This window comes from Amphibalanus amphitrite, unplaced genomic scaffold (genome assembly GCF_019059575.1).
Source record: "Amphibalanus amphitrite isolate SeventyFive unplaced genomic scaffold, NRLGWU_Aamphi_draft 001745F_arrow, whole genome shotgun sequence".
NCBI classification, from domain to species: Eukaryota; Metazoa; Arthropoda; class Thecostraca; order Balanomorpha; family Balanidae; genus Amphibalanus; species Amphibalanus amphitrite.
In genome coordinates this window covers 87,338-113,579 of record NW_024883238.1, presented here as the reverse complement: position 1 = coordinate 113,579, position 26,242 = coordinate 87,338, and the positions used below count along the sequence as shown (strand labels likewise).

The 26,242-nt window shown below is 55.8% G+C and overlaps 2 protein-coding genes across 5 annotated transcripts; one reads left to right on the top strand and one right to left on the bottom strand.

The window, feature by feature from the left end:
- Positions 1–463: 463 nt before the first annotated feature.
- LOC122374947 (RNA cytidine acetyltransferase-like) lies at positions 464–7,664 on the bottom strand (the record flags this gene model as incomplete). Its single annotated transcript, XM_043354034.1, has 11 exons — positions 7,459–7,664; positions 5,612–5,875; positions 4,669–4,853; positions 3,792–4,014; positions 3,034–3,360; positions 2,648–2,784; positions 2,300–2,426; positions 1,602–1,832; positions 1,269–1,378; positions 1,082–1,184; positions 464–660 (listed from the first exon to the last, which is right to left on the bottom strand). Coding segments are annotated over exons 1-11 (2,012 nt in total), but the record flags the coding sequence as incomplete, so codon positions are not given.
- Positions 7,665–8,014: 350 nt separating this feature from the next.
- On the top strand, positions 8,015–25,855 carry LOC122374950 (PRKC apoptosis WT1 regulator protein-like). 4 transcript variants are annotated; one of them, XM_043354040.1, is made up of 7 exons: positions 8,015–8,166; positions 17,969–18,180; positions 21,366–21,495; positions 23,144–23,240; positions 23,752–23,921; positions 24,268–24,388; positions 25,083–25,855. In XM_043354040.1, the coding sequence occupies exons 2-7, from the start codon at positions 18,021–18,023 to the stop codon at positions 25,242–25,244; spliced, it is 840 nt and encodes a 279-aa protein (XP_043209975.1). In that variant the 5' UTR covers positions 8,015–8,166; positions 17,969–18,020; the 3' UTR covers positions 25,245–25,855. The 4 variants fall into 4 exon arrangements, with proteins under 4 accessions (XP_043209975.1, XP_043209973.1, XP_043209974.1 ...); XM_043354038.1 differs by having other exon boundaries at positions 23,144–23,246; XM_043354039.1 differs by having other exon boundaries at positions 8,046–8,124; positions 23,144–23,246.
- The last annotated feature ends 387 nt before the right edge of the window (positions 25,856–26,242 follow it).

Here is a 26,242-nt window from a genome sequence, read left to right as displayed (position 1 = left end):
GTTGAGTTCAAAAAGGGCCCAACATACAAAACACTTGAACACCCCGCAACTATCACCATCCCTTACAGTTCAATTAAAAACAGCTACCCAAATCTACCCAAATAATACAGCTAAAATACAAGTCAATCACCCAAAACTGATGCACCCGTAACATAACATAAATCAAAACATACAGTTATCGGTAAACCTGTACCTCTAGTAACAGTAAATCCCATCTGCCGTGTCCAGAGATCTATGCATTCACTGCCCCACTCCCCGAGACGCCAAAACCCGGCCCCTTCCCCCATACCGATTAACTGAGGCGCGTTTTTAAACAGCTCTTCCCCTAAACAGCTCCTAAGACGGTCAGCGACTACAAGCCAGGTTTGCCCCTCCCGTTCAACATCTTTACTGTTACCGCCGTTCAGTAACATCCAATAAGCCCAGCCCCCCGTCCCCACTAAACTCAGGGCGCCGTTCCTGCCCGGCCCCACGGCCACTCACGCCCTGGTAGTCGGGGTGGGTGGCGATGCGCACCACCCTGGCGCCCGACAGCTGCGGGAACTCCTTGTCCTGGTACTGCTGCGCTATGTTCCAGGGGATCAGGTCGCCGGCGGCGCGCTTCCCGCGAGACAGGCCGTCCAGGATGGATGTCTTGGATATCTCGCCCTCCAGACACACCTGGCCACATACAGATTTACGTTATTTGTTGCTGTCAGGTCAATCAACGGAATACTGCACGAATGAGCAGATGATGTGCAACACATCTATATAAATCAGTACACAATACACCAAGCACTACTGCTTCTTTCAGTGTGCGGGTGATGAGACATATATTTAAAAAAAAACATAAAAACATGAAAAACATGAAATCATCATTTTACATACCCACACGGAAACTTGATTTAAATAAAAAGATCCTAACCACAAATTTCTGAGGCCAACGCAGTTAAAGTGGAGGTCTGCTAGCCTAGTGGAGGCCCGTTGTCCCAGAGTGATAGCCGGGCCGCGTCTCCCACCTGAATCACGCAGAGGATTTCTGGCAGCAGGGACTGGCTGGCCGCCACGGGCCCCGATGGGGTCTGTCGGCTCACTCTCTCACCTGTATGACGCAGAGGATCTCGGGGAGCAGCGACTGGCTGGCCGCCACGGGCCCCGATGGGGTCTGTCGGCTCACTCTCTCACCTGTATGACGCAGAGGATTTCTGGCAGCAGGGACTGGCTGGCCGCCACGGGCCCCAGTGGGGGTCAGCTGACTCCCGGCGGGGGACCGCTCTCACCTGAATCACGCAGAGGATCTCGGCAGCAGCAGCGACTGGCTGGCTGCCACGGGCCCCAGCAGACAGAACAGGTGGTGGCCCGGCGCGTCAGACATCATCTGGAGGTCGTTGGGCGTGTTCTGGAAACAGCGCAGACAAAAGTCCCGGTCAGATGAGCCAAATCAGCTCGGACCCACCACCATACTTCAGCCGTCAATAAGATCCCACTCATGGACTGAACAACATTAACTACTTTACTCCTGAACACCTATTTTTATTCGGTAGGTGATCTCGCCAGTCGCCACTACTCACACAGCAGGCCAACCCGAGCTCTCAGCCCGCTCGATGCCGCCCACTGCCCACCTTGTAGTGCGAGGCGACGTAGAGCGAGACGAGCCGCTGCAGGAAAGCCTCAGAGGCGCGGTGGTAGCAGAAGAGCGTGTCTCGGTTGATATAGTAGAGCTCGCAGTGCTCGGGCGGCGGGCAGCCGGTGCTCAGCGGCCGCACCGCGCTGGCGTCCAGACAGAGCAGCGCGTTCAGCCAGGACTCGATCGGGTCGCCGGGCCGGTACCGGATCGACTCGTCCAGAGACACCTGAGTGGAGTAGAGGGAGGCGTGATGGGCGCGTCCAGGGACATCAGTACTGAGGGAAATGTGAAAAACGTGATCAACTCGTCCGGAGACACCTATTGGGAGTGGAGGGTAACATGATCATTGATCAACTCGAACAGGGACACGGAAACGTGCGAAGCGGCCGTAGGGCAGGGGAATCCGTCGTGTGCAGGAGTCTCCGTCCGGGTGTGACTAAATAAACAATTATTTCTGCGCCAATAGGAACAATTACTAAATACAATTAATAATTACTCGTGGTAAGATGGCTAAAAAGAGCATGTCGTTTATACTGCGTCCCGCTGGCGCACCTCTGCAGTCGGATGAAACTGCACAATTACTTCCACACTCATATGCATATTGTATGAGTCAGACCAAAGGACGATCCGGCATACTTGTCCCGTTCGGACTGATTCTACGCCGGCATCTCGTCCCGTCCCCGCCCCGTTCACCTCGACCAGGGTCCGTCCGGCGTTCTGCGCCTCGGCGCCGGCCTTGGCGGCGGTGGAGCCGGCGCCGCTCTGGGACCTCAGCTGCTCCAGCAGCTTGAGCGACAGAGAGCGGCCCGTGCCCTCGTACCTGGCGAGGAGACAGAGGGGGTTAAAATCGACAGCGGGCGCTCCGTGTCCTCGTACATACCTGGCGACACGACAGGGGGTCAAGTGCGACAGACGCAGTAGACCAGCGGAGAACGAACGATCGACCAGAGAAGAACTCCAGACTATCTATGAAACACGCTGAGAAACACAGAGGGACTCTCGGCCCCTCACTAGAGCGACCCACTCGGCGCTGGCACTCACCCGTTGATGGTGGACGACATGAAGACCAGGTAGGGCCCGAGCAGCGCCTTGACCAGCGGCAGCGGAATGGCGGCCGCCTCGTCAATCACCACTAGCTCGGCCTGGCCCAGCTTCACCGAGTCACTTGGGTGGATGTACTGGGAACAGGGGGAAGTCAAGAAACTGTGACGTAAGTATCATTTCACCGTGGCGTCAGTCACATCACACCATCAGATTATCACAGTGCGACTTAAGCGTTACATGAGTAGCCCGTTATCACCTCCAAGTCCAAAAGACCTCCGAACAGCTCGGCTAGTCTGGTAACACTGGTGGCGCGGCTGCATCACATTTAGTGGCATCCCGCCGCTACCGGTCGGCGCCGGCGCCGACCGGTCACACAGCCCTACCTGGATGGTCTGCCGGTGCTCCTTGAAGACGTTCACGCGCACCACGGCCTTGTTGAACTCGGGGTTGGTGCTCTGGATCAGCTCGTAGTCCAGGTGCTCCTGGTAGTCCATGGCGTCGAAGCCCTTCAGCACGAACTCGAACAGGGTGTTCAGGTTCTCGGGACTCGGCGAGGTGACGAATATGTTGGAGTACTGGAAGCCGACGGCCGCGGCGATGGCCAGCCCGAGCGCGGCCGACTTTCCGCGGCCCCGGGCGGCCGTCAGAGATACGGTGGAGCGCAGACGCTTCTCGCTGATGGCCTCCACAAACTTGAGTAGCGCCTTGGCCTGTCGCCGACCAGGCGGGAGTTTAGTAATGGGTGGAGGGGAGCATTCAGGAACAGGCACGACGGACACGCAAACTGCTCTACTCATCACACTACACCCCCCCCCCCCCGAGAAAGTAGAAACTGCTTATTTGTTGGCCGGCCAACGGCTCCACTGAGCAGAACTCGATCGCAACACGCATGCTGAACAACTCCTTCGCCGCTCCTCCCTCACGCCTCGGGACTGGCCCCGTTTGTACCTGGTCGGCGGTGCGGCAGCAGCCCCCCATTCGTCCTGGTCCGTTCGTACCTGGTCGGCGGTGCGGCAGCAGCCCACCAGCTCCCCCCCCCCTCCCCCGGGACGGGCCCCGTTCGTACCTGGTCGGCGGTGCGGCAGCAGCCCACCAGCGCGCCCACCCTCCCCCCGCTCCCTCTGACAGACAGTACTCGTACCTGGTCGGCGGTGCGGCAGCAGCCCACCAGCGCGCCCACCGGCTGCGTGTCCTGCAGGCTGTCTCGCAGCTCGGTCAGCTGCCGCTCGGAGGCCGACGGCGGGTCGGACGCCGAGCGCTTCGGCAGCGCCTCCAGCTGCAGCACGTGCGAGCTGAGCGGCAGCAGGTTCAGCTGGTCGTCCATCACCAGCGCGTGCCGACATGACGCCAGAGAGAGGATGAACCTGGCGCGAGGGTAGGGACCGTCCAGAGGTCAGAGTACGGGCGGCGGGGGCGGTCCAGCAGTCAGGGTACGGGCGGCAGGGACCGTCCAGAGGTCAGAGCACGGGCGGCGGGGGACGGTCCGGCGGTCAGAGTACGGGCGGAAGCCGGTCCGGCGGTCAGAGCACGGGCGGGAGCCGGACCAGCAGTCAGAGCACGGGCGGGAGCCGGTCCGGCGGTCAGAGTACGGGCGGGAGCCGGACCGGCGGTCAGAGTATGGGCGGCAGGAGCCGGGGCATTTGATGAAAATAACAGGGCGACTTTGTTTCATCGGATGGCGATTCAATACCTGCTTAAGTTCTTATCAGACTCACATCGTCCGTATTGTGCGATAAAATTATCCACTACCTGATTCCACCCCTCTGCTCCCGTCAGAAACTCTCCGTGCGAGAGAAACAGTCCATTCTTCGTGTGGTACAACTGCCCCTGTCGGCCGGTCCCCAACCTCACCCACCTCTCGTTGAACCTGCCGACCACGTGCTGTTGGTGCAGTCCCCCCCCCCCCCCGCCTTCCTGCCCTGTACGGCGGTTCGCGCCCTCACCCACCTCTCGCCGACTGCACGTGCTGTAGTTACGATACCACCCACCCCTGTCGGCCGGTGCGCGGCGTCACCCACCTCTCGTTGAACCGGCCGACCACGTGCTGGTGCGCCTCAGTGCGGTACCGGCCGTGCACGTCCATGCTCATGGTGTAGAGCTGGCGCAGCGAGGTGACGGAGCGCAGCAGCAGCACGATCACGCCGCCGCCCTCCACCGTCTCCAGCGTGCGCGCCAGCAGGTTCGGCGTCAGCGCCTCAAAGTCCTGCCGGAACCGGTAGGCGTCAGCGACTCAAAAACGCCGTCTCCTGACGCGCCGTCGGCGGCGAGTTCGCGGCCCAAGAGCTCCACATCGTTTCCTATTGCTCCCAGATTCAGATATTTTAGGGTTCCTATATAAGGCCAGCTGCCAATTGGCAGCTGGCCTTATTGACCGCTGCTGCCAATTGACCGCTGCTCCCGAGGGAGCGCTCCCCGTAGCCGGGTGCAGAGAGTGCTTGGGGGCTGGTCGGCCTGTCCATTCGGACGGGCTCAGCCCCGGCGACCCTCTAGGGTGTCTGCCCAGACCAATGTCTCCCCCTAATTCGTATCATCCTTCCGGCTCTGCAATGGTCTTGTCAGACCGAAAGGGCCTAACCCAACAAAACAATGGCGAGAGGGGAGGCACGCTAGACCCGAAAGGATCGTGTCGCAATCTACCTCCAATGCGTTAAGCTTTCGATTAAAATTGCCACCGACAAGCCGGGCGCAGGGTAGGCCGGCCACGAGCGGGGAACAGCAACCTACGAGTAGCAACACACTCAGCACGGTCTTTATGCTGACGAAAAAAAGCAAATCATAAATGGGCTAAGACGGAATAAAGATCGGTAAAATCTAGAAAACAGCCAGCTGTGGATGTACACACAACTCAGGCGTCTAAAGATCGGCAACGTACGCCTCACGCAATGTTTAATGCATGCCATGTAACATACTGTGAAGGAGCTGCACGCACAGACTGTACACCTGTCCGATAATCCCTCTCACCTGCAGGACACACATGCCGTACGTCTGGCCCAGGATCTTGTGCGTCTCCTTGTAGTAGCAGTAGCGGATGTTGGTCGACGCCACGAACAGCTCGAACGGGTCGTCCTCGTTCACGTTCAGGTTGCCAGACTTGATCTTCTTCTGCAGCTGCCGCATGCGCTTCTTGCGGTGGCTGCTGAAGCCGAGGTCCTTCTTGTAGCACCAGAGCACGCTGGGCCGAGCGCGGACGCTGGCCTTGGAGAGCATGTGGTGCAGGATGACCACCTGGAACATCGCGGTGACCCGAGTGAACGGTGGCACAGGAAGGAATGAAGTCAACTGGGCCGACCGAGCACTGTACTGCGTGCCGGAGCCGACCAGAAATGTTATATCTCTGCAGTCCGCAACGCTGGCCACAGCCCACCTCGGCCCCTGTTTCACACAAAGCAGGTATTTCTATTGCTACCTGATACTGCTTCAGCTTCCACTAACATAATTTATAAATTTCGCTGAGGATTCACTTACGGAAGCCTAAGCGACATACGATGTCAGAATTAAATGATTTCAGGTACTGACTGCTCCCTGAAGATAGGCTGCACAGTGCACACCTCCGCCGGGGGCCCGAGGTTAGCCCGTGCCGCTTGGCCGAGGCCTTCTGCAGCCATGCCGTATTATGTCATTCAATTCCAAAACATATAAATATCGAGAATATCGGTCGATGTAACACCAGCACCCGGTAATAGGCAATGATCCCAGATTCCGGAGCACTGAACCTCGATCGTCATACTGAACTTTTTTTGCATGCATGAAGTTCATGCATGCAAAACTTTTGTTTCTCATCAGACGACTCAATGAACAAACTACCTGCGAACGTACATCGTCGCATGTTAGGTACCTTACAGTGCATGGCCAGGACCCTCGGGCCTAGTAATCCGCTCAGTCTTCTCCAGCCCTGTCTTCTCAGATTATTTCGATTAGTAGCTGCGCTGAACATACCCGATAACTCGTTCACATAGACCCCTTGAAGCGGTGGAGCGGTGATGTAGCCCTGCCATCGTGATCGGCCGTGCACATCTCGTCCTCGAGTCCCTCCCATCTCCCCGCTCATCTCTCTCACTCTACCGCCGGCGCCTCACGGCTCACAGAGCCGAGTGGTGCGTTTCGTGTTGTAACAGTGCGAAGAGTGTGTGTGAACTTGCGGGCAACCTACGTGATTGATGGGACCACCAGCGCTGGCACAGTCCGTTCTGACCACCCCACACTCCATTAGGCCCGAGAGCACACTGGATTACACGTTGAAACTCCAACAATGTTTTTCTTCGATTTTCCTAATCTATCTTGTCTGGTCTGTCATGTTCGTCGCTAAGCCAATTCCGTACAGCACTACACTAAATCCGCACCGCACCACACCACACCGAATCCGCACCAGCCGAACAAGCCCGTACTGACGAGATTTCGTCAAAATTGTCATAGTTTGCAGACTGGGCTCTGTTTCACCGGTGATAGCAGCATGCTGCTATTACACGTGTCAAATTGGGTTTCCATGGAAACATCAACAAACCATGACATCGTGATCGTCAATCTGTGTGAGGTCATCAAATATTGCTGCCAACATCTTCACGGCCGTGCAATCAAACAAATGTATCAAACGCATTCAACGAGACAGCAACTATGTTCCAAACGCAGCTATGAAAAAGCTCATAGATTACACAAAACATCATTAGTATGACATTATCACAATCCGTCAGATCGCGCAATTTGATGGCAGCGTGCTGCTATCACCGGTGAAACAGGGCCCTGGCTGCAGACTCGTGGAGCACTCAGGGATTCAAACACACAAAATGCTCCATACTTTATACAAAACTTACCTGATCTCGTCCCTTGTCTCCCACAACAACAAACATTGTTCTATGTCCCGATGCAACTCCATTTTCAATCAGGATGCGTATGCGATTATCTATTTTCTTTCTGACCATCTTGGTTAGTGTGTATGTACCGGAATTCAGCAATTACTTGCAAACACAACAACGTATAATTTCATATCCCTCCGGACAGGCAAGCGGACAGGCACACACGTGGACTTGACAGTTGACTGACAATTCAATTTTGTAATTTGTGCGCCACTTATGCCCAGTGTGTGAAGCACCATTTTAGATGCTGCCGTATTTCTAGAGAAAGTATTACATAACTTACGTTTATATACTTTTATATCCTTATATATACGTTTATATACTTAGCTTCAAATTCAAATACGTTTATATACGTATTTACCCGCTGAAAAAAATTGTCGTGCTGTGGGATATTTTCATTTGTTCTGAGAAAAAACGATTTTCCTTCTGCAAACGAACAGCATATCGAACATACGCACGGCGCCTTGAACACACAAATCGAAGGCCTTGAACACATTTCCATTCGGGCAGTTGACGTTGGGGTGAATGGTGTATTTTGGTTTCTTTTTTTTGTGGTGTGAGAGGCGGCAATTAGCGGTATTAAATCAAGATAAGCTATTTAAGTTGTTCAGTACTTGCATACAAGTGAGTCCATTTATCAGATCATAGATAGAAGTTATCGAAAAGGTAAGGATTTCGAGTTATACCTCGTTACACGGGTGGAGAATGTTTGAAAAAGTTACCCCGGCCGACGACCGAAAGTCAGAAAGACGATGATGCTCAAATATTTGTCAACGGTTATCAACAAACCCCTATTCTGTGGCATAGAATAATGGATGTCTGCCGTTTGTACGTTTTTAGGGAAAACTGCTGCACGCAGGTGCGGAAGATTTCGTAATTGTAACAACAATTTTGCAACACGCCTTAAAATTTCGGACGCATGTCACCTAGTGCTAGGTCAGGTCATCAGGTCAAATTTGCTGGATGATCGTGCTAAAAATGCCATCATGCCCTTTGCAAAGCTTGTTCCGTGGAAGTTGCAACCCTCCCACACAAAACAAAATGTCAAATTTGACCGTTTTGACCCTCTTATTGATTTGAGCTCGCACCTGAAATATTATTCGCGACCGAGCCTTAAACGAGTAATCGAATGTTTTCTTTGCAGTGTTTAAGCTCCGTTATGTTCATGAACTGTGAGAAAAGTTGTCGGAGAACGGTAAAATCAGAGAAATTTGGCTTTTGATGATCTATGGTGATTTTATTATTGAGCTTGCATAAAACATGACCAGATTTCTCAGATCACGTTTGTCTCTCTTTCAAACGTCGTTCCGCTTCTCGCCTCGTAGCCCAGTAGCCGAGTTAGAAGGAGCGTGAAAAGCCCACCTCTCGACTCAACGTGTTACGATAAGGCCAACACCCTGGCGCGGGTTAAGTTGGGGGAGCCTTGAGCCCCAGCAGCTCGTCCTTCTATCTCACTGATATCACCCTCGTCCTGTCTTTTGATGTTATTACAGTGCCATCTTACGATAACGGCACTTAAATATGATTTAGGTACTTCTGTTTAATGAAACATGGATGAAAAGACATAAAAACATAGAAGCTCCAAAATGAAAATAAAGTAAATTTTCAAGAACTTTTCAAGGTAGATAAGAATAATGAGACATTTTTATAGATGGCAGTTTTTTTTCGTATGGAGACAGCTTTTAGGAATTACAAAAGTGGAAAAAGTTACCCCGGCCGCGCCGGGGTCGGCTGAAAGTTACCCCGGCCACGGCCGGGGTGGCCGGGGCAGGTTCTCCACCCATGCCTCGTTAAATAACGTCTGCAAACCTCCATGTCCTAGGAAGCTGGATTTGCCCTTACCAGTTTCTAATAACTCATTTATTCTGAGAAGTGACCACCCTTCAGGACAAGGCTCTCATGCAGCAGGACATTGATGCCCTGGGACGCTGGGCAGACAGGTGGCAGCTCCCCTTTAACCAAGATAAGTGTAAGCTGATGCACCTAGGGTCCTTTAACGAGCACTTCAGCTACCTGATGAACGGTTCGACTCTAGCTCAGGTGCATATGGAGACAGTGTCCCAAAATTGTGTTTTGGTTTGGGTGTCAGAGGCAAAATTCCTCTCCAAAAAGGGGGATAAGAGTGGAAAATTACCCAGTCAGATATGGCCCAAAATGAGTGGAAAAGAGATCAATGGCATACATTTCTATATAATGAGGTAAAATGTACCTAATATGTAAAATGACCAATGCAGATGCTTATTCTCAGTAAAGCTGGGAGTGGAAAATTGCTCTTAGATATTACAGATGAGAGTGCAAAATGATTTTTATCTGGATGTCGTTTCCCACCCAAATCGAAATATTTTGGGACACTGTATGGAGAAGGACCTTGGACTCGTCATTGATGAAGACCTCAAGTTCCATGAACAGGTGGCGGCTGCCGTGGGTCGTGCGAACAGAGCTCTTGGACTGGTGAAGAGGGCTTTCAAAGCCCTAAACAGTCATTCTCTGCCTCTCCTCTACCGGACTCTGGTGCGTCCTCACCTTGAGTATGCAAATGTGGTGTGGGGACCTACATTCAGAGCGGACCAGGATGCCATTGAGAGGGTCCAAAGAAGAGCAACTAAGCTGGTTCGTCCATTGCGTCACCTTCAGTACCAGGATCGACTTTGAGCCTTGGACCTCCCCTCCATGTACTATAGAAGGATGAGAGGAGATATGATAATGGCGTACCAGATTCTGACAGGATGCCTGAGAGTGAAAGTAGCCGACCTTCTGCAGCTCGACACCTCAGATCGAACGCGTGGTCACCATCTGAAACTGAAGAAGAGACGAGTGAACTCCCATCTTCGCCAGACCTCTTTCTGTCATCGCATAGTGGACAGCTGGAACAGTCTCCCTGCAGACGTCGTTGCGGCACCAAGCTTGAACTTACTTACTTACTTACTTACGAAGTACAGAATTTGGATAGGCCAGACTAGGCCTTTAGAAACCTTTCTAGTCGAGCTCCTCGTGCGTCTGACTATTCATCTGCGTGAGGGATGTCGTGTGCATGGTGTGCCCAGTGAGCGTCAAGCCGGTTTTTGAATTGGTTCAGGGTGTCGGATGCGACGACCACTGACGGTAGGCTGTTCCAGTCGTTGATGACCCGGATGGAGAACGCGTTGCGCCGAATCCTGGAGACCGCTCGCGGCTTGGCTAGTCTCCATTGGTGTCCTCTTGTAGCAGGAGTTCTGTCGGCTGCCATCTCGAAGAAGTTGCGAGGGTCCATGTCAAGTCCACCGCGGAGCAGCTGATAAACCGCGATCATATCTCCACGCCTCCGTCTGTAGTACAGCGTTGGTAGCTGCAGCACTTTCAGAAGCTCTCGATACGGGAGGTGTCGAAGATCGGGAACCAGCTTGGTCGCCCGCCTCTGCACCCGCTCTACCAGCCGCTGGTCCGCCCGGTTGAAGGGACCCCACACTAGGTTCCCGTACTCAAGGTGGGGTCGGACAAGGGCCTTGAGGAGCAGGGGGAGGGTTGATTTGTCGAAGGTGGAAGGACCGACGGATCACTGCCATCACTTGTGTTGCCTTCCTTACGGCCGCAGCAGCCTGCTTCCGGAATTTGAGCTGGGTATCCATGAGGACGCCAAGGTCTCTCTCGACATCCGACTCCGCGACTGTAGTTCCCCCCATCCGGTATGTGTAGTGCTGGTTGCCTCCGCCGATGTGGAGCACCTTGCACTTTCCAGGGTTGAATGCCAGCTGCCACCTGTCTGCCCAGTGAAGTGCCGCGTCCAGGTCCTCCTGCAGGGATGCCGAGTCGGACGAAGAGCAGATAGGTCTATAGAGTCTATAGAGCAGATAGGTCAGATAGGTCTTGAACACATTCAAGAACCGTCTCGACAAGCTGTGGGTGAACAGGAAGTATACCCTGCGAACTGATTAAGCATGTGGTGCCAGGATGAGCTGAAAGCTACATGGTTGGAGTATGGGAGAAGCAAATGACCGAATTTCCTACAGGTCCTTTGTTGACCGTCCTAAAAAAAATCTGTAACCACTATTCTATTCTACATTGATAAAAGGCAGCACTTAACCAGAAGTGATCTGAGATATTTTTGTTCATTTTTTTTTTTGCAACATGCTCTCTTGCAAAGACAGTGCCAGGCACAATTAACCCTACTACTGGGGGGCGGGGGGGATTTGGCCCCACCTGTAGTTTTTTTCCTCTCGACAGAAAACCACTTAAGCTAGGGGCTCAAAATTTGGTGACTTTTTCTTGCTATTCATTGGGCACATTCTGTTAAATTGTTTAGTTTCTAGCTTGCGCAGAGGTGTCTCCAGGACGAGTTTCTCGGGAGTCGGGGGTAGTTTTGGCCCAGATTTGACTGTTACGCGACATTTTCCGCTAAGCAGCGATTTACTTAGGTTTGCTCTGTTGATCAGTGGCACCACCCGTCATATGTATGCACCTATAGACTGTGACGTCATTTTACAATAAAAGTACTGGAATAGGCAGATCCACGTACCTGAGACAGGGAGATATTGATGTACTGCCCCCCGTCTTAGCTTGCCTGAATCCACCTTTGCTGCATGAAAACGTGTATCTTGCTCTACATGATATATGACACATCATGTCATAAGACACATGACATGCCATGACAAAAGCTCAAAACATCATCCCAAGTTAGCTTGCCTGAATCCGCCTATGTTTTTTTTCAAATACCCAAAATACTGGAGTATAAATGAAGTCCCAGTTCAGGAAGAAGGGTCCCCTAAAGTTTCATAAATATCGGTCAAAAAAGAAAGAAGTCATAGCATTTTTAGTGCTGAGGTGCAAAACGCATTTTTTCGAACATGTATGCTTCCAGGACCGCCAATTTTGAACTTTTTTCCTTTTTTACAGTCAGTCTGAAAGTCCACGATAAAAGCAATCGAATGGCGTTTGTCCCATCAAGATCGGACGTTTAGTTTTTGAGATATAAAGGGGGCCGAATCGCACCCCCCACCCCCACCAGTTAACGTAGTCCAGAGAGCCCACCAGTAATAGGGTTAAGATGTTTCAGGTGTTGTGGGGCGACACTAATTGGCATGATGAAGGGTGAAGAACTGGGCATTCATTTGTTTTCACTAAGGCTTATTGCAAACCAATTGTATTGGTTGACATTTTACGGAGCTGTTGCTCTCTTAGAGATTTTTCCAGGAGATATAAGACTAGAGGAATTCTCTTTTAAACAAACTTTTATTACATTTGGCCTCTTGAAGGCATGCATTGTAGATCCGTTTGTGTTACTTGCACATTGAACGCCACATATGTAGCATGCTCCGATGTAAGTGCCCCTCTGCGTTCTGTACTGTTTAGTCTCGCACCTCGGTGTGAGTAATCGGTGGGCCGGCGCCGTTTCCTTCGGCCCCCGTACCATATGGCCTCACTCTGCAATGCATGCAGCGCCCACGGGCGCGTCGCCACCGCACTGGTCCAGCGGGCCAGGGCCGCCGGCGTCGTGCCCCGGCCCGGTCTCCACCTGAGGGGGGGGGGCTCGGCGTCCCCCCGCGACACGCGCCGCGCATCTCATTGCATCGCCAATGACCCGGATAGCAGGCCCATGGCAGCGGGCACTGCGGTGTTGTGCTGTGCCCGGGAGGGGGCGGATGGGGCCCGGCCACCGTCCGGTCCGGGCGCAGGCGGGGAACGCTCGGTGGAGAATGAGTGACCCGGTGGCTTTGACGTGGTGATAAGGCTTACCGACGGTTTCCGATGTGAGCGCAGCAGGTGTGGTGATGCCATGGACATGTCAGAATGGCGTGCCTTCGTGTCACCTGTGACCGTATTTGTACTGCTCTGAGGAACAGTGCGCCGCACCTGATCGATAGCTTTGCGCAAAAGGAGTATGTAAACGCTCATTTAGATTAAAAAGCGAATCTTTTTCAGTGGATATTGATGTATGTTCCAAATTTAATTATTTGTTTGCTTGTTCTCACCTCCAACATATACCATGCGTGCTCAACACGTTCCGTTCATTCACAGTGGATGATGTGTGCTCGTACTATCGCCCAGTCCTGTCCGCTGTCGCACCATGGATTAGTGGCGCCCATACATGGTCCTGCTATGATCCGTGACCAATGTCCCAAAATTTGTCTATTTGGGTGGGAAACGGCATCCAAATGAAATTCATTTTCCACTCTCACCACCATTTTTAAGAACAATTTTCCACTCCCAGGTCCCAACCAAGAAAACTTAGATTTTTTACCTATAGAAAGACAGTTGTGTGGATGCCCAGTTAGCATCAAACATTCTACACCCTAGAATAAAATGCATGCTTTTTGTCATTTCTCACTCCTTTTGGATCTAATCGAATCAGCAGTTTTCCACTCTCTCCCCTCTTTTTGGTGGGTAATTTTCCCCTCTGACACCTAAGACAAAACTCAATTTTGGGACACTGTCCGTGACCTCGGTCCGCCGTCGCTGACCAGAGTGGACGCTCGCCGCTGCTAATATCGCGGAGTCGTCCCATCCTTCGCGGCGTATCTGGTTCGTTAGCGGCCGGTCGGGAGCCACTCAGAGCCGCGTGCCGCGGAGGCTGCCGCCGAGCGCGGCCGCCCGTTCGGGCGCGCGGCCGCCGCATTTGGTGCGGCGCCGGCGGCCGGTCCGACGAGAACTCGGAAAACCGCCGGCCGGTGGGCCGCTCCGGCCGAGCTGGGACACACGCCGCGCGCTCCGGCGGCGGACCGGGGAACACCGGAGACGGACGGGCGCTGTCCGCGGCGCCCCGGGGCGGGCGCGCTGGCACTCAGCTCCTCCGGAGTCCCGGCACACACCTGATGACCAGTGCCGCTCGGGGCGGGGTGCTGCTCGGACCGCCCGGAACGGCCGAGGGTGTGGCGCTCCTACCGGAGGGTGTGAGGGAGCGCTGGGCGTGTCTCCGGCTGACGCCTTCGGGCTGTCCGCTGACCTGTCGGGAAGTCCGGGCCGGGTGGTCACCTGGTCGACCCGGTCGCCCGGCGCTGGTCGGCACTCGGCAGCACGACGCCGTCGCCGCCGATGGCAGCGGCGATTGTGCCGCGATCGCGCCGTATCCGGAGCGGCCGCGCGGCCTTGGCGGCGCGGCCGGCTGCTTTGTGGTGGCTCGGAGGGGCCCGTCGGACCGACCCGGCGACCTACCGTCCGTCCACCCGTCCGGGCGGGGGGAGCGACTCGACCGGGGCAGGAGGCCCGACTGGACCCGGCGGAGTGAACCCGGACTTTGCTGCCATCCGACCGGCAGGGGTGTGAGGTGGATCCAAAAGTAGATCCCATTTGCCTGTTTGGGTTTTAAACAGGCGCCAAGACGGGCCTCGGAAATGTAGCACTTCTGAGGTCTGTTTCACCTGGCGCATTCTCCGTAAGGTCACCTGTCATTGTCTGTTTCCCCACCGGTCTATTGTTAGACGGTTCAGCGAGTGCTTAACCCGCGCCCGGCTGGGGGTCCTGGATTTCCACGCCCTGCTGGGGGGGGGGGGTTGAACACCCCCCCCCCTTGTAACTCGGCTCCTGAGCCACGTAGCGATACGCGGAAGGCGGCGTTCGAAAGAGCGTCAAAAATGATGACGAAATCACTTCAGTCAATATTTTGGTCAGGTCAAAGGTCAGGTCACCAGAGGTCATTGAAGGCAAAATTTCGCCGATTTCCAGGTCGAATGTCGAAAATTTCCAAGAAGCCAACACATAACTCGGGAACCAATAGAGCTACAGCGCCGCGGAAAAGCGCATTCGATAGCCCTATTAACGCCCTTTCTGAGTAATTCGCTCAGATTTGACCTAACTTCAACGGTTTTGCCTGCAGGGGGCAAAAACTGCAAAAATAGCCGATTTTTTCGGAAAGTTTTTCTGCAATAACTTTTGACCCAAGCCTTGTACGAGCTTACTTTTACCGGCATCGTGTTCCTCTCGTCAAGACGCATCGAATGAACTATAACTTGACCTTGAAAGGTCAACTTGAAAATTTGACCTCAGGTCAAGGTCATGACCTGACCGGAAAGGGTCATGTTGCATATCAGTCGATCCGTATCGTCGAGCTGAACACATATAAGGCGTTTTCATCGCTCTAGCATGCCTCTATCAAAAGTTATTTGCGAAAAACTGTTAGATACCATTCGTGACCTAAGATGACCTCAGGGCATAAACAAGGGTCACGGACACCATTTTCATGTTCAGTGTGTCTAAATCACTTGTAATTCGGTGTTTGGGAGTGTTTATAATGTCTTTCGTCCAAAAGAGGCGCATTTCAATTTTCTCCCATTGACTTATAATGGGGAGGTCGCAAAATTGACCTGACCTTAGGTCATCGATATCAAAATTCTGAGATATACATTTTGTACATACTATTGCTCTTAGCAATCGCTGAAAGTTTCAAAGCGATCGGTCACTCGGTGTAGCTATGACAGACATTGAAACTTTTTATGGGGTGAGGTCACTTCAAGTGACCTGGTGACCTGACCTTGAATGACCTTGGTCTGAAATTTTCACATCATGTGTAGAATTGATGTATGATAAGGTGTACCAAAAACGGCGGCGCTCCGTGCCGCCGTTTTTGAGATATTTGCAAAAAACCACAAGGAGGGGTGTTCAAACACCCCCCCCCCCCCCAGCAGGGCGCGGGTTAAAAGCCAGCGGATGAGATCTGTCACACAGGCTGCGCGCGCTGTTTGGTCCGGAGTGAACAGAGTGTCTGCCGGAGCGGCGGTACACTGGCGGCCGATCAATCACCGGCGCTGGCACATCATGGATCGGGCGGAGTACCGCGCTGCATGACGAAGGTCGGGGGGGGGGGGTGCGTTTGGCGCACCGCTCTGTCGAGTGATCCGGGAGCGGGAGCACGCAGTGAGGGGCCGGCAGCACGTCCTTAGCATTCGTGTGCCATAGGAACCATTATGCAAAACTGGCGGTATCCGTCACATGATTGAACTGACGGACGGCACGAGTGTATGATGGATGGAATATTCAGTTGTGATGTTTATATTTATTGCACGCTGTCGGGTCGGCGGATGGAATGCGGACGGTGAGTGGGGTTTTCCGCCGCCCGCGTTTAGCTCCGGTCCGTGTTTGATCGAGCTGCATGGCAGCAGGAGGAGAACCAGGGGCGGCAGACGGTCGGCCGGGGCGGCACGGTGGCCGCCCGCTCCTCCCCTCCGCCGCGCCTGGCTGCCGGCCGACCGACCAACACGAATGGAATGTCTTTGTGGGCGGCTTTTGTGCAACAACCGCGCCGTGGAAAGTGACGCGCTGACGACACAGACCGGTGATCGGTGACGTGCCGACGTCATGCCGGTTATAGGTGACGTATTGACGACACAGCAGTGATCGGTAATGTGCCGACGTCATAGGCCGGTGATCGGTGACGTATACTGACTTCACATCGGTGAATTGTGATGTGCTGACGTTATACCGGCGATCGGTGATGTTCTAACTTCACATCGGTGATCGGTGACGTGCTGACGTCACCGTTCGGTGATCACCCAGGGTCCGGCTCAGTTTGACAGGCTGCGTACTCCGTTCATTCATTGGTGGACCGGAACGCCTTGTCACTTGTCAGCGCTGAAGCCATGGAACAGCGCACGGCGCCGGTCGGCGGTCGCCCCACCCATCCTCCATGGTAACAATGCCCGGTGCTTTGCTAACACCGCGGCCGGCACTCAGTTCCTAACTGGCTCTCCACTGGCGACCTGTCGTGTGTCGGGCGGAGAATTTTAATCCGTTTCAGTCAACCGCCCCGATGCGAATCTGTGTGTCGCTCGGTATTCCGAGCTGGTTGCAAAGGGAATGTGTTGTCGTTGCGGAGGGTGGCTCGGTCCGCTGCCCCCCCCCCCCCCCGTCCCGTCCCGTCCCGTCCCGTCCCGTCCCGTCCCGGGGTTGGCCGTCCAGACGATGGGACAGACGATGGGACGGATGGGCCAACACAGTGAGGTGTGCTGTGACAGTGTTCGAAGGTATAGCCTGCCATGGCCAGTGCACTGGGTGACTTACCACGGGCGGAGGGCGGGCCTCTAGCCCACAGCCCACCCGGGCCGGATGGGCTGCCTGTGACTGTTCCGGTGTTGTCCTATCTGTGGCATGTTCTGTCTGTGGCCCGTGTGGTGGGCTGTATCCCGTGCCCTCTCAATCTCGCGGTCACACAGCTGCTGCGTGCGGTCAGCGCCGCCCTGCCGCCGTGCACCGGCCCAAAACTGTCGACCGCCGCACCGCCGGAAAAGGCGGCGACCGGGGCCGGTGCGTCAGACGGGGCGGCCGGCGCGGCGGTCCCACGGCCCGTCCGCGGGCGGGTCACACTCACTGCCGCTCCCTGTGCCCCCCCCCCCCCCGGCTGCGGCGCGCTCCACACCCCCGGCCAGTGTTCCCTGGCTAGTGTTCCTCGGTCAGTGCAGCCCCCCCCCCCGGCCCAGTGTCCCCCGGTCAGTGTACCCCGGCGAGTACCCCCCCCCCCCCCCCGGCTCCACCCGCGTCTCTGACTGGCCGCCGCCGTCCCCAGGTGCGCGGTGTGACGTCACCGTCGGGCGGGCCGCCGCCGTGCCGCCGTGCCCATGTCGTCGGCCACCATGGCCTCCAGCTCAGTCAGTCAGGAGGACGCCGAGAACGAGTTCGAGAAGTCGTCGCGCCGCTCGCGGATCCGGATGGCTCGGGGCCGGGACGTGCGCGGCCACCAGCCGGCCGCCGCCGCCGCCGCCGCCGCCTGTAAGCTCGGTGAGTGGCCGGGGCAGCACGGCGGGCCGACTGGGGAGTGATGGAGCGGCGGCCGGCCCGCGCGGCGGCTACCGCACACGCTCGAGCCGGTGAGTGATGGTCGGCCGGTGCCAGTGCACGGCGGTGGGTGAGCAGGCGAGAGTGAGTGAGCGGGTGTGAGGTAAGTGTGAGCTGTGAGGTGTCTCCCTGCCGGGCTGGCGGTGAGCTGTTGCCTGTTTCTCTGCCAGAAACCCGCGAACAGTGATACAGTGGGCTGTATGACTCAAAGTGCCGCCCATCGGCAATGAATTCAGTGAGCCTCTCCGATGCGTCATTATACTTGGTGATCCGTACTGCGATTTTATTTCATTTGGTTGATAAATATGGCATGCTAGTTTCCCTGTAAGCTTAGCGCTCATGCAACCTCCTGCCTCCTCCAGAGTAATCTGGGAGGTGCGAAGAGCTTATTTGGATCGTGGAAGGTCGTGCTTGTGTAGATATATGCGGACTAAAATATTTACCGTTTGTCCTGCATCCTGAATCCTAAATCACGTTACCGTGAAATGCATTTATAATAATTCATCATTTAGTTTTAAACTTAATCGTCCATTTTAAAATTTGAACGGATAGCTTGTAATTTTATAACAATTCGCAGTTCAATATTGAACGGTCGGTCGTGTCACGTTAGGCTCTGAGCGGCCTGCTATAACTATTCTATGAATGTTCGGCACACAATCTTGACATGATTTGCTGAACATTCGTCGTTTTTGTTGGATGCTGCGGCCTTGCTCCGGAGGCGCAGGCTGTCCACGTGTACCAATAGTGATCCGGAATGGCGGTGATGCCGTTCTAAAATCGCCAAGTCATGCGGTATGAATACTGATGGACTGCGGGACCGAGAGATGGTTGTCGGCTCATTTCGTTAGGGCAGATAGCTGATAAGTATGACAAATGAGCTGCCGTTCTGCGGAAGGTCGGCTGGGTCGGTATGTATCCAGGCCGGGGTCCGTTCTGCGAGCGCCCGCTGCGTCCCCTCACAACCCCGGTCCCATTGCCGATGGTGCCCCAGTCCCACTGCCGACGGCCCCTGACCGGCGCCCGCTGCGTCCCCTCACGGTCCATCTCCGGACACTCCCTCTGACAGCGCCCGCTGCGTCCCCTCACAGGTCTCATTTCCTACAGTCCCTCAGACCGGTGGCCGCCGTTTCCCTCCCCCCTCACGGTCCTACAGCCCCTCTGACCGGTGGCCGAGCCTGCTTTGTGTGGTCACCTTTTGCTCGAAACGCAAATGCCTGTAGAACACTGAAGGCCGCTTGGAATAATCGATGGTCAACTCACTTACATTTGGAAAGCGTAAATAAGACCTTGAACTTATAATATCAGACGATGTTTATTTCAAACTCAGAAGGGAAAACACAACTGTTGAACTGAATCTAACCACGGCACTTGCTTAAATGACCATCTTGGTGAGTTCATTAGACATTTTCCCATTTCCTCGCCCCCTCTCCCACCTCACCTCTATCCCCCTGCATTTCGGCTGTTTCTTCTGTCCGTTCTCGTTACATTACCGCATGCATGCCGGGCGGTCATGCGATGTTGTTTGTGAGGCGGGCCGGGTATTCATTTCCGGAATCGCTGCACGCTTCTGTGGACCGTCCAGCGCTGATGGCAGGTGTTGCATGCCCCCGTCGTGTCCCGCGGCGGAAACACTCGGCCGGGCGACACGGGTCGCGTTTCCAGCGTGCTGTGTTATAGCGCGCTGTACATACAGTACCTCACCGGCAGCTGATGGCTCAGCTGTAGCATGTGGTTAGTGACTGAACAGCGCATCCGTGACATGTGCTGCGGCCTGCGTGCCGATACTGTTACAGCACAGCGGTACCACGAGCGCAGCATGGGATTGTCGTGTCGATAATAAGGGCCAGATGATGTGCCCCGCTGACGCCGCTATGTATCGGTACTAAGGGCTAGACGCGGTACCCCGCTCACGTCGTTATGTGTGGGTGGTACTAAGGTACCCCGTGGCACTCCGCTCATGCCTCTTAATAGATAGAGAACAGAGGTGGTGCCCCACTCACGGCGCTATGTGTCGGTAATGACGACTGAAGGCTGCTATGCCGCCGCTATGTGTCGAGGCTGCACGTTTGCGGTCGGATCCCAGGCGCGCCGCTATGTGCTGTGTTGACACGGACTGGGCCGGCCAGTTTCCGGCCCGAGCACGCCGGGCGCTCTGTTACTGGCGCCGGAATGCTGAGCTCGGAATGTGGAGCTCGCGCCGCGCGCCAGAGCCCCCCACCACACCTGGCTCCGGTTCACCGGCCGGTACCGGGAATCCTCCCGCGGCGGGCAGGGGTGTCTGAGGTGTCCCGTCACTCGACGACGGGTAACTAAATGCCAGCCGGGTTCCGTCCGGCTCCTTTCCCTGAAAATGCTGGGCTCCCTCGCTAGTCTCGATGAAAACATATGCTCCTTGTCTTTTTACAGGTGTTTTGTGCTCAAGTTGTGTTACTTATAATTTATTTCCTTATTGCTGTTGATTTTCTTTTGTTTTCAGTCCCGTGTGTTATCAATGGCGTGGTTATTTTGGTTGCAGCTTCGACTGACGTCTGACACATGTTTAAATCGAGGAACACTGTAAAACGCATGCCATTCCCGGGTGAAGGAGTGTACCCCAAGTGAGGTCCCGGAGCCGCAGCGTCTGCCCTTTGTCTCCCGCCCGCTGGCGCTCAGATAATTACCTTTTTAGGCGGCCATAGGTATGTCGGACACGGGCCTGATGACCCCAGCGGGATGCCTCCTTTTTTGTTTAAACTGCCTGTCGGTGATCGTTCTTACGTCAGATCTCGCCTCGGCACGCCGGGGCCGGCGCGGTGGTGGCTGATACCAACCGCAGACCGAGGTGACGCTTGTAACCAACCGTTTATTATTCACTGGAATCACTCCGATCGTCCCTCGTCCCGCCACACGGCTGGCCGGCAGCCGGTCTGCCGCAGCTCTCACGGTTCTCTCGCACCGTCAGAACCTGCCTGCGGCACCGTGGCTGTCACACGATCTCTGACCCAGCCTCGTCACGACACGCCGCTGACTCGATCGCCCCAAACGGCAGCCCACTGCAGCACTGCAGACAGTTTTCTGCCTTCCGTTCGTCGCTGTGTGACTGTGTGACAGTCGTGCTCCGCTCTCACCCCGCTCCCCGCTCTGCCCAGCTGAGGCGGTGGCCGAGCAGGAGGACGGAGCAGAGGCGGCCGGTCGACCGCTCGACGTCTCCGGCTACTCGGGAGACCACGACGCCAGTCCCAAGCCGTCGGCGCGCGCCAAGGATAAGCGGCCAGCCAGGTGGGTCCCGGCCATCGGCGCGCGGTGGTCCGTAGCCTCACCGACCTGGGATGCGTCGTGGATGTACTTTTTGTACTATCGCCGCGCTTGATTTATGAACGTAATGCGTAGTGCTTAGGGGTTTTGAGGGTTATGCTCAAAATTTGGCTGATTAGTTAAGTTTGAGTCTCTCATTTTACATCACCGTGGTCAACTGTTCAGTTCAGTTGTTCAGTTGCCGGTCCCGTAGCTCAGTTGGTAGAGCGTTGGACTCCGCGTGGTGAGAGCACGCGTTCCCGGTTATAACAGTCCGGGTTCGAAGCGCGACGGGCGCTCGATATTTATGGGCCTCCTGACAGGTATGGTTGCGGTTGGTGGCAGGCCGTAGCCAGGCGAAGTCAGTGAGGGGACCGGCCGTGCGCGGCTATGTGCGCACGTTAAAACTTTGGACTCTAAATTCTGCCATAGAACTGGAATTGCGCGATCGGAGGGTAGAGGGCAGGGTCACCGCAACAAGCTTCGCTTAGCGGTGGCTCTGTCCTTGTGAATCCTTCCTATCAAAAGGTTCGGACTAAATTTATAAAAAAAAGTTCAATCTCAGTTCAGTCTGTTATATCAATGCGCGGAGGCACCTTGTTTTCTACCAGTCTGCGCGGGCGCACTCCTTCCGGTAGCATGTAGCGGCCCACGGCTGCCGCTCAGACGGCGGACGGCGGCCGCGCCGGCCGCGGAGCCGCGTTTGGGAAGGCTCGGCGGCCGCCTGATCGCACGCGATCGCGGGGGCCACCGGTGGGGGAGGGGGAGGGACTGTGCAGTGTGCACGGACCGCCCGGCCGGGCCCGGCTGGTTGGTGACTGGTGATGTCTGTCAGGCCGAGTCACTGGGACGGAGCTGGCTCCGTCTGACCACCACTCAGTCTGTGTTTATGGCTCTGTGTGACCGCCACTCAGTCTGTGTCTGTGGCTCCGTCTGACCGCCACTCAGTCTGTGTCTGTGGCTCCGTCTGACCGCCACTCAGTCTGTGTCTGTGGCTCCGTCTGACCGCCACTCAGTCTGTGTCTGTGGCTCCGTCTGACCGCCACTCAGTCTGTGTCTGTGACTCCGTCTGATCGCCACCCAGTCTGTGCTTGTGGCTCTCCCCGGTCGGCTGGCTCCGTAAACTGTCGATTATGGGGCCGGCACGGCGCCGGGTGTTTTGGTCAGCGCCGACCCCCACTGCGTTTGAAACTGGCCGAACGCTGCCACACAAACCTGGCGTTCTTTTGAAGCATCCAAAACAGAGACATCTTTTCAAACAGAAGCTCTATTTTCGGACTTTGAAGTCGCATCAGTGATCAGAGGCGGAACCTATTGTGATCACCACCAGTCTCATTGTTCATAACATTTATCGGCAGCAACGGCATCCGTTACTGTTGTTAAACAAGAACGCTAGCGAACTAGAGCCGAACTATTTCTGACGGTCACTGACACCTCTCTGATTTCTCTAGCCGTCGCTAACCCCACCTGGCCGGGGCGGCATCTCTCTCCACAGGCCGGGCCATACCCCTGTGGTGGTATGGTGTGTTGTCCCTCTTTGACCCCCCCCCCCCTCCTGACTGATGTGGTGTCCCTCTGTTCCTCAGGCCAGGTTATAACCCCTTCTGACCGGTGTGGTATCTCTGATCATCAGGCCGGGCCATGTCAACAAGGGGAAGCAGCAGCGGGACCGACGGAAGCTGCGCGAGAAGCGCCGCAGCACCGGCGTCCAGCACATGCCCTCCACAGAAGTCAGTGTGAGTGGGCCGCGCCTCGCCCCGGCGGCAGGGGGTCGCCCAGGTAGAGTGGGCGGAGGCGGAGCCCGACATCATGATAGCTGTTGTCTAGTCCGTTGATATTCAAAATCGTTGTTTACGTATCGTGGAAGGTAATGCCAAAGTTGATCACTGTTTTCTATTCAGATAGGGACGCTACGACTGGCGCTGAGTCACATTTGGGGCCTCTGCTCTGGGGCCCACGCCGATACACTTAGTATGCTGACGGCTTTAAGTCGCACTGATCTTTCAGTCGGCTCGGTGTGCTGCGCGAAGGTTACATCACTCCCGCCGCTGCTGCCGCCGCAGTGCGGTGACCGCCGCGGCCTGTGTGGCTCGACAACAGCCGCGCATCGTAAAGGTCACGTTTTTATGTTATCGCACTGGAATCTGTGCGGTCTGCCGGTGGCAGTATTCCTTCGCGGCGGGCGGCCAGTCTGGCACGCGCCGGGCGGCTGGCGGCGCGGACTAAAGCCTCTTATTGCAGTCGACAGGTGGCAGCACGAACGAGGCGGACGAGGAGCTGCCGGCGCAGACCTCGCTGAGCGCAGAGACGTACCGCAACACGCAGCAGAACGAGTTCACCGACCCGTGCGTCGGACTGGCCGCCGAGCCGCCCTCCAGAGCCTTTCAGAAGCCGCAGCTCCGAAATAAAAGGTACGGCCGCAGTCGGCAGTGTGCAGCAGAGTCCCAGGGGCGGAGTGACCTCAGTCTCCAGATAGGCGTCGGGTCGGGCGCTGGGTTCAAATGCGGGACTGCCTTTCGGTGCCGGTCGCTGCCGAGGCTGGACCCAGACCCGATTGACCAGTGCCCCTCGGTGACCAGCCACATAGTTGCTGACGCCCCCTCGCCTCCCCTCCAGTCAGTCGGATCTGGACGCGGATGACTCTGTTACATGCCGTTCCTGACGCCCCTCTCCCTCCCCTCCAGTCAGTCGGATCTGGACGCTGATGACTGTTACATGCCGTTCCTGACGCCCCTCGCCTCCCCCTGCACTCTGCAGTCAGTCGGATCTGGACGCGGATGACGAGGAGAACCAGGAGACGGAGTCGCCCGGCCGGCCGGCGGTTGGCGCCCAGAAGCTGCGCGCCAACGGTCACCCCTCGGCCGCCGCCCTCCGACAGGTCAGTAGTCAGTGCCCAGCCGCCCTCCGACAGGTCAGTAGTCAGTACCCAGCCGCCCTCCGACAGGTCAGTAGTTCAGTGCCCAGCCGCCCTCCGACAGGTCAGTAGTCAGTACCCAGCCGCCCTCCGACAGGTCAGTAGTGACTAGTCAGTACCATGAAGCCCTCCGACAGGTCAGTAGTCAGTACCCAGCCGCCCTCCGACAGGTCAGTAGTCAGTACCCAGCCGCCCTCCGACAGGTCAGTAGTTCAGTGCCCAGCCGCCCTCCGACAGGTCAGTAGTCAGTACCCAGCCGCCCTCCGACAGGTCAGTAGTGACTAGTCAGTACCATGAAGCCCTCCGACAGGTCAGTAGTCAGTACCCAGCCGCCCTCCGACAGGTCAGTAGTGACTAGTCAGTACCATGAAGCCCTCCGACAGGTCAGTAGTCAGTACCCAGCCGCCCTCCGACAGGTCAGTAGTGACTAGTCAGTACCATGAAGCCCTCCGACAGGTCAGTAGTCGGTGCCCAGCCGCCCTCCGACCGGTCAGTGTTTGGGAACTGATGACAGTTTTGCGCCGGTTAACCGTTCTCGGTCCTCTCGCATGCTGTGAAACGTAATGCCGTTGCGGACCTTTGATGTTCTGGACGCGGACGGCGTTCCGCCCTGTGCCAGTGTGTCTGACGTGTTGTCCCCCCCCCCCCTCCTACCCAGTTGGAGGAGGAGAACCACCGGCTGCAGCAGGCGCTCCAGCAGCGCGACCAGCGGATAGCCGCCCTCGAGGCCGAGCTGGCCAGATCCTGGCAGGAGAAACACCAGCTGGCGCAGGAGAATGACGCGCTCATCCGCGCCATGGGCGCCCTGTCCACAAAGTGACGCGCTCCGTCCGTCGGTGGCTGCCGGGTCTGTTGGAGGGCGCCGCCCGGTCAGAGACGCGCTCTCTGAGGACAGCGCGCCGGTAGACGTCAGAGGACAGCCGTCTCTCGGGACACGGCTGTCTCGGAGGGGTGCCGGGTCTGTCGGCGGTGAACGCCCCAGACCGGCTGCGCTGCCGGCCGGCAGACGGCAGGACGAGGGCTGCGCGCCGCGGCTGTGCGGGCGGCGCACTATTGTCGGCGTTCTATAGTCAGAAGTCAGTGACGGCCGGCAAATTACTGCCCGGGGAACTCGGGTGCCATAGGAGTGAGGTCAGCCGCCGAATCAAAACCATCAGGACGCAAGCCGCGGAGCACATGCCAAATTCGAGATATATTACCTCGGCCTGCTGCGGCGCGTCTGAGACGACATGTGCCCCATTAGAAGTCGAGGTGGTAACCGCTTATAGGTTGTGGCAAACGGTCGTTTGTTGACGTTTAAACATCAAAATTAGAGTTGCAAAATTTCCCTACCGCACTACGGCATGCCGGTAATTTTTCACTACTGCAGGTTTTTTCGTGGTATCTGGCATGTCTTGCCGGTAGCATGCCGGTATTTGATTTTGCACAAAAAAATTATCAGCATATGATTCAAACTTTGGACACTAAGAGGCTATTGAATTGTAATAAGTTGGACAATGGGTGGCTGTTGGGTGAGGCGGTTACTGAAATTGCCAAAATGTGGCATCTCATGTAGGGGTAAGCCAGAATCAAGAATGCAGGTTTTTTAGTATGCCGGTAATTTGGCGTTTTTTTTTTTTTTTTTTTTTGCTTGGGGCGTGGTAGCATGCCGGTATCCCAGAAAATGTTTGTGGGGCGGGGCGGTGCCGGTAGCAGCCCATTGGGAAAACTTTGCAACTCTAATCAAAATGATTGGGATTTTGCTTTAAACATCTTGCGTGTGTGAGCTCAGTCTTGCTGTCTACTGACGGAGCTCTACATAGATTCTAGAATCTCGAT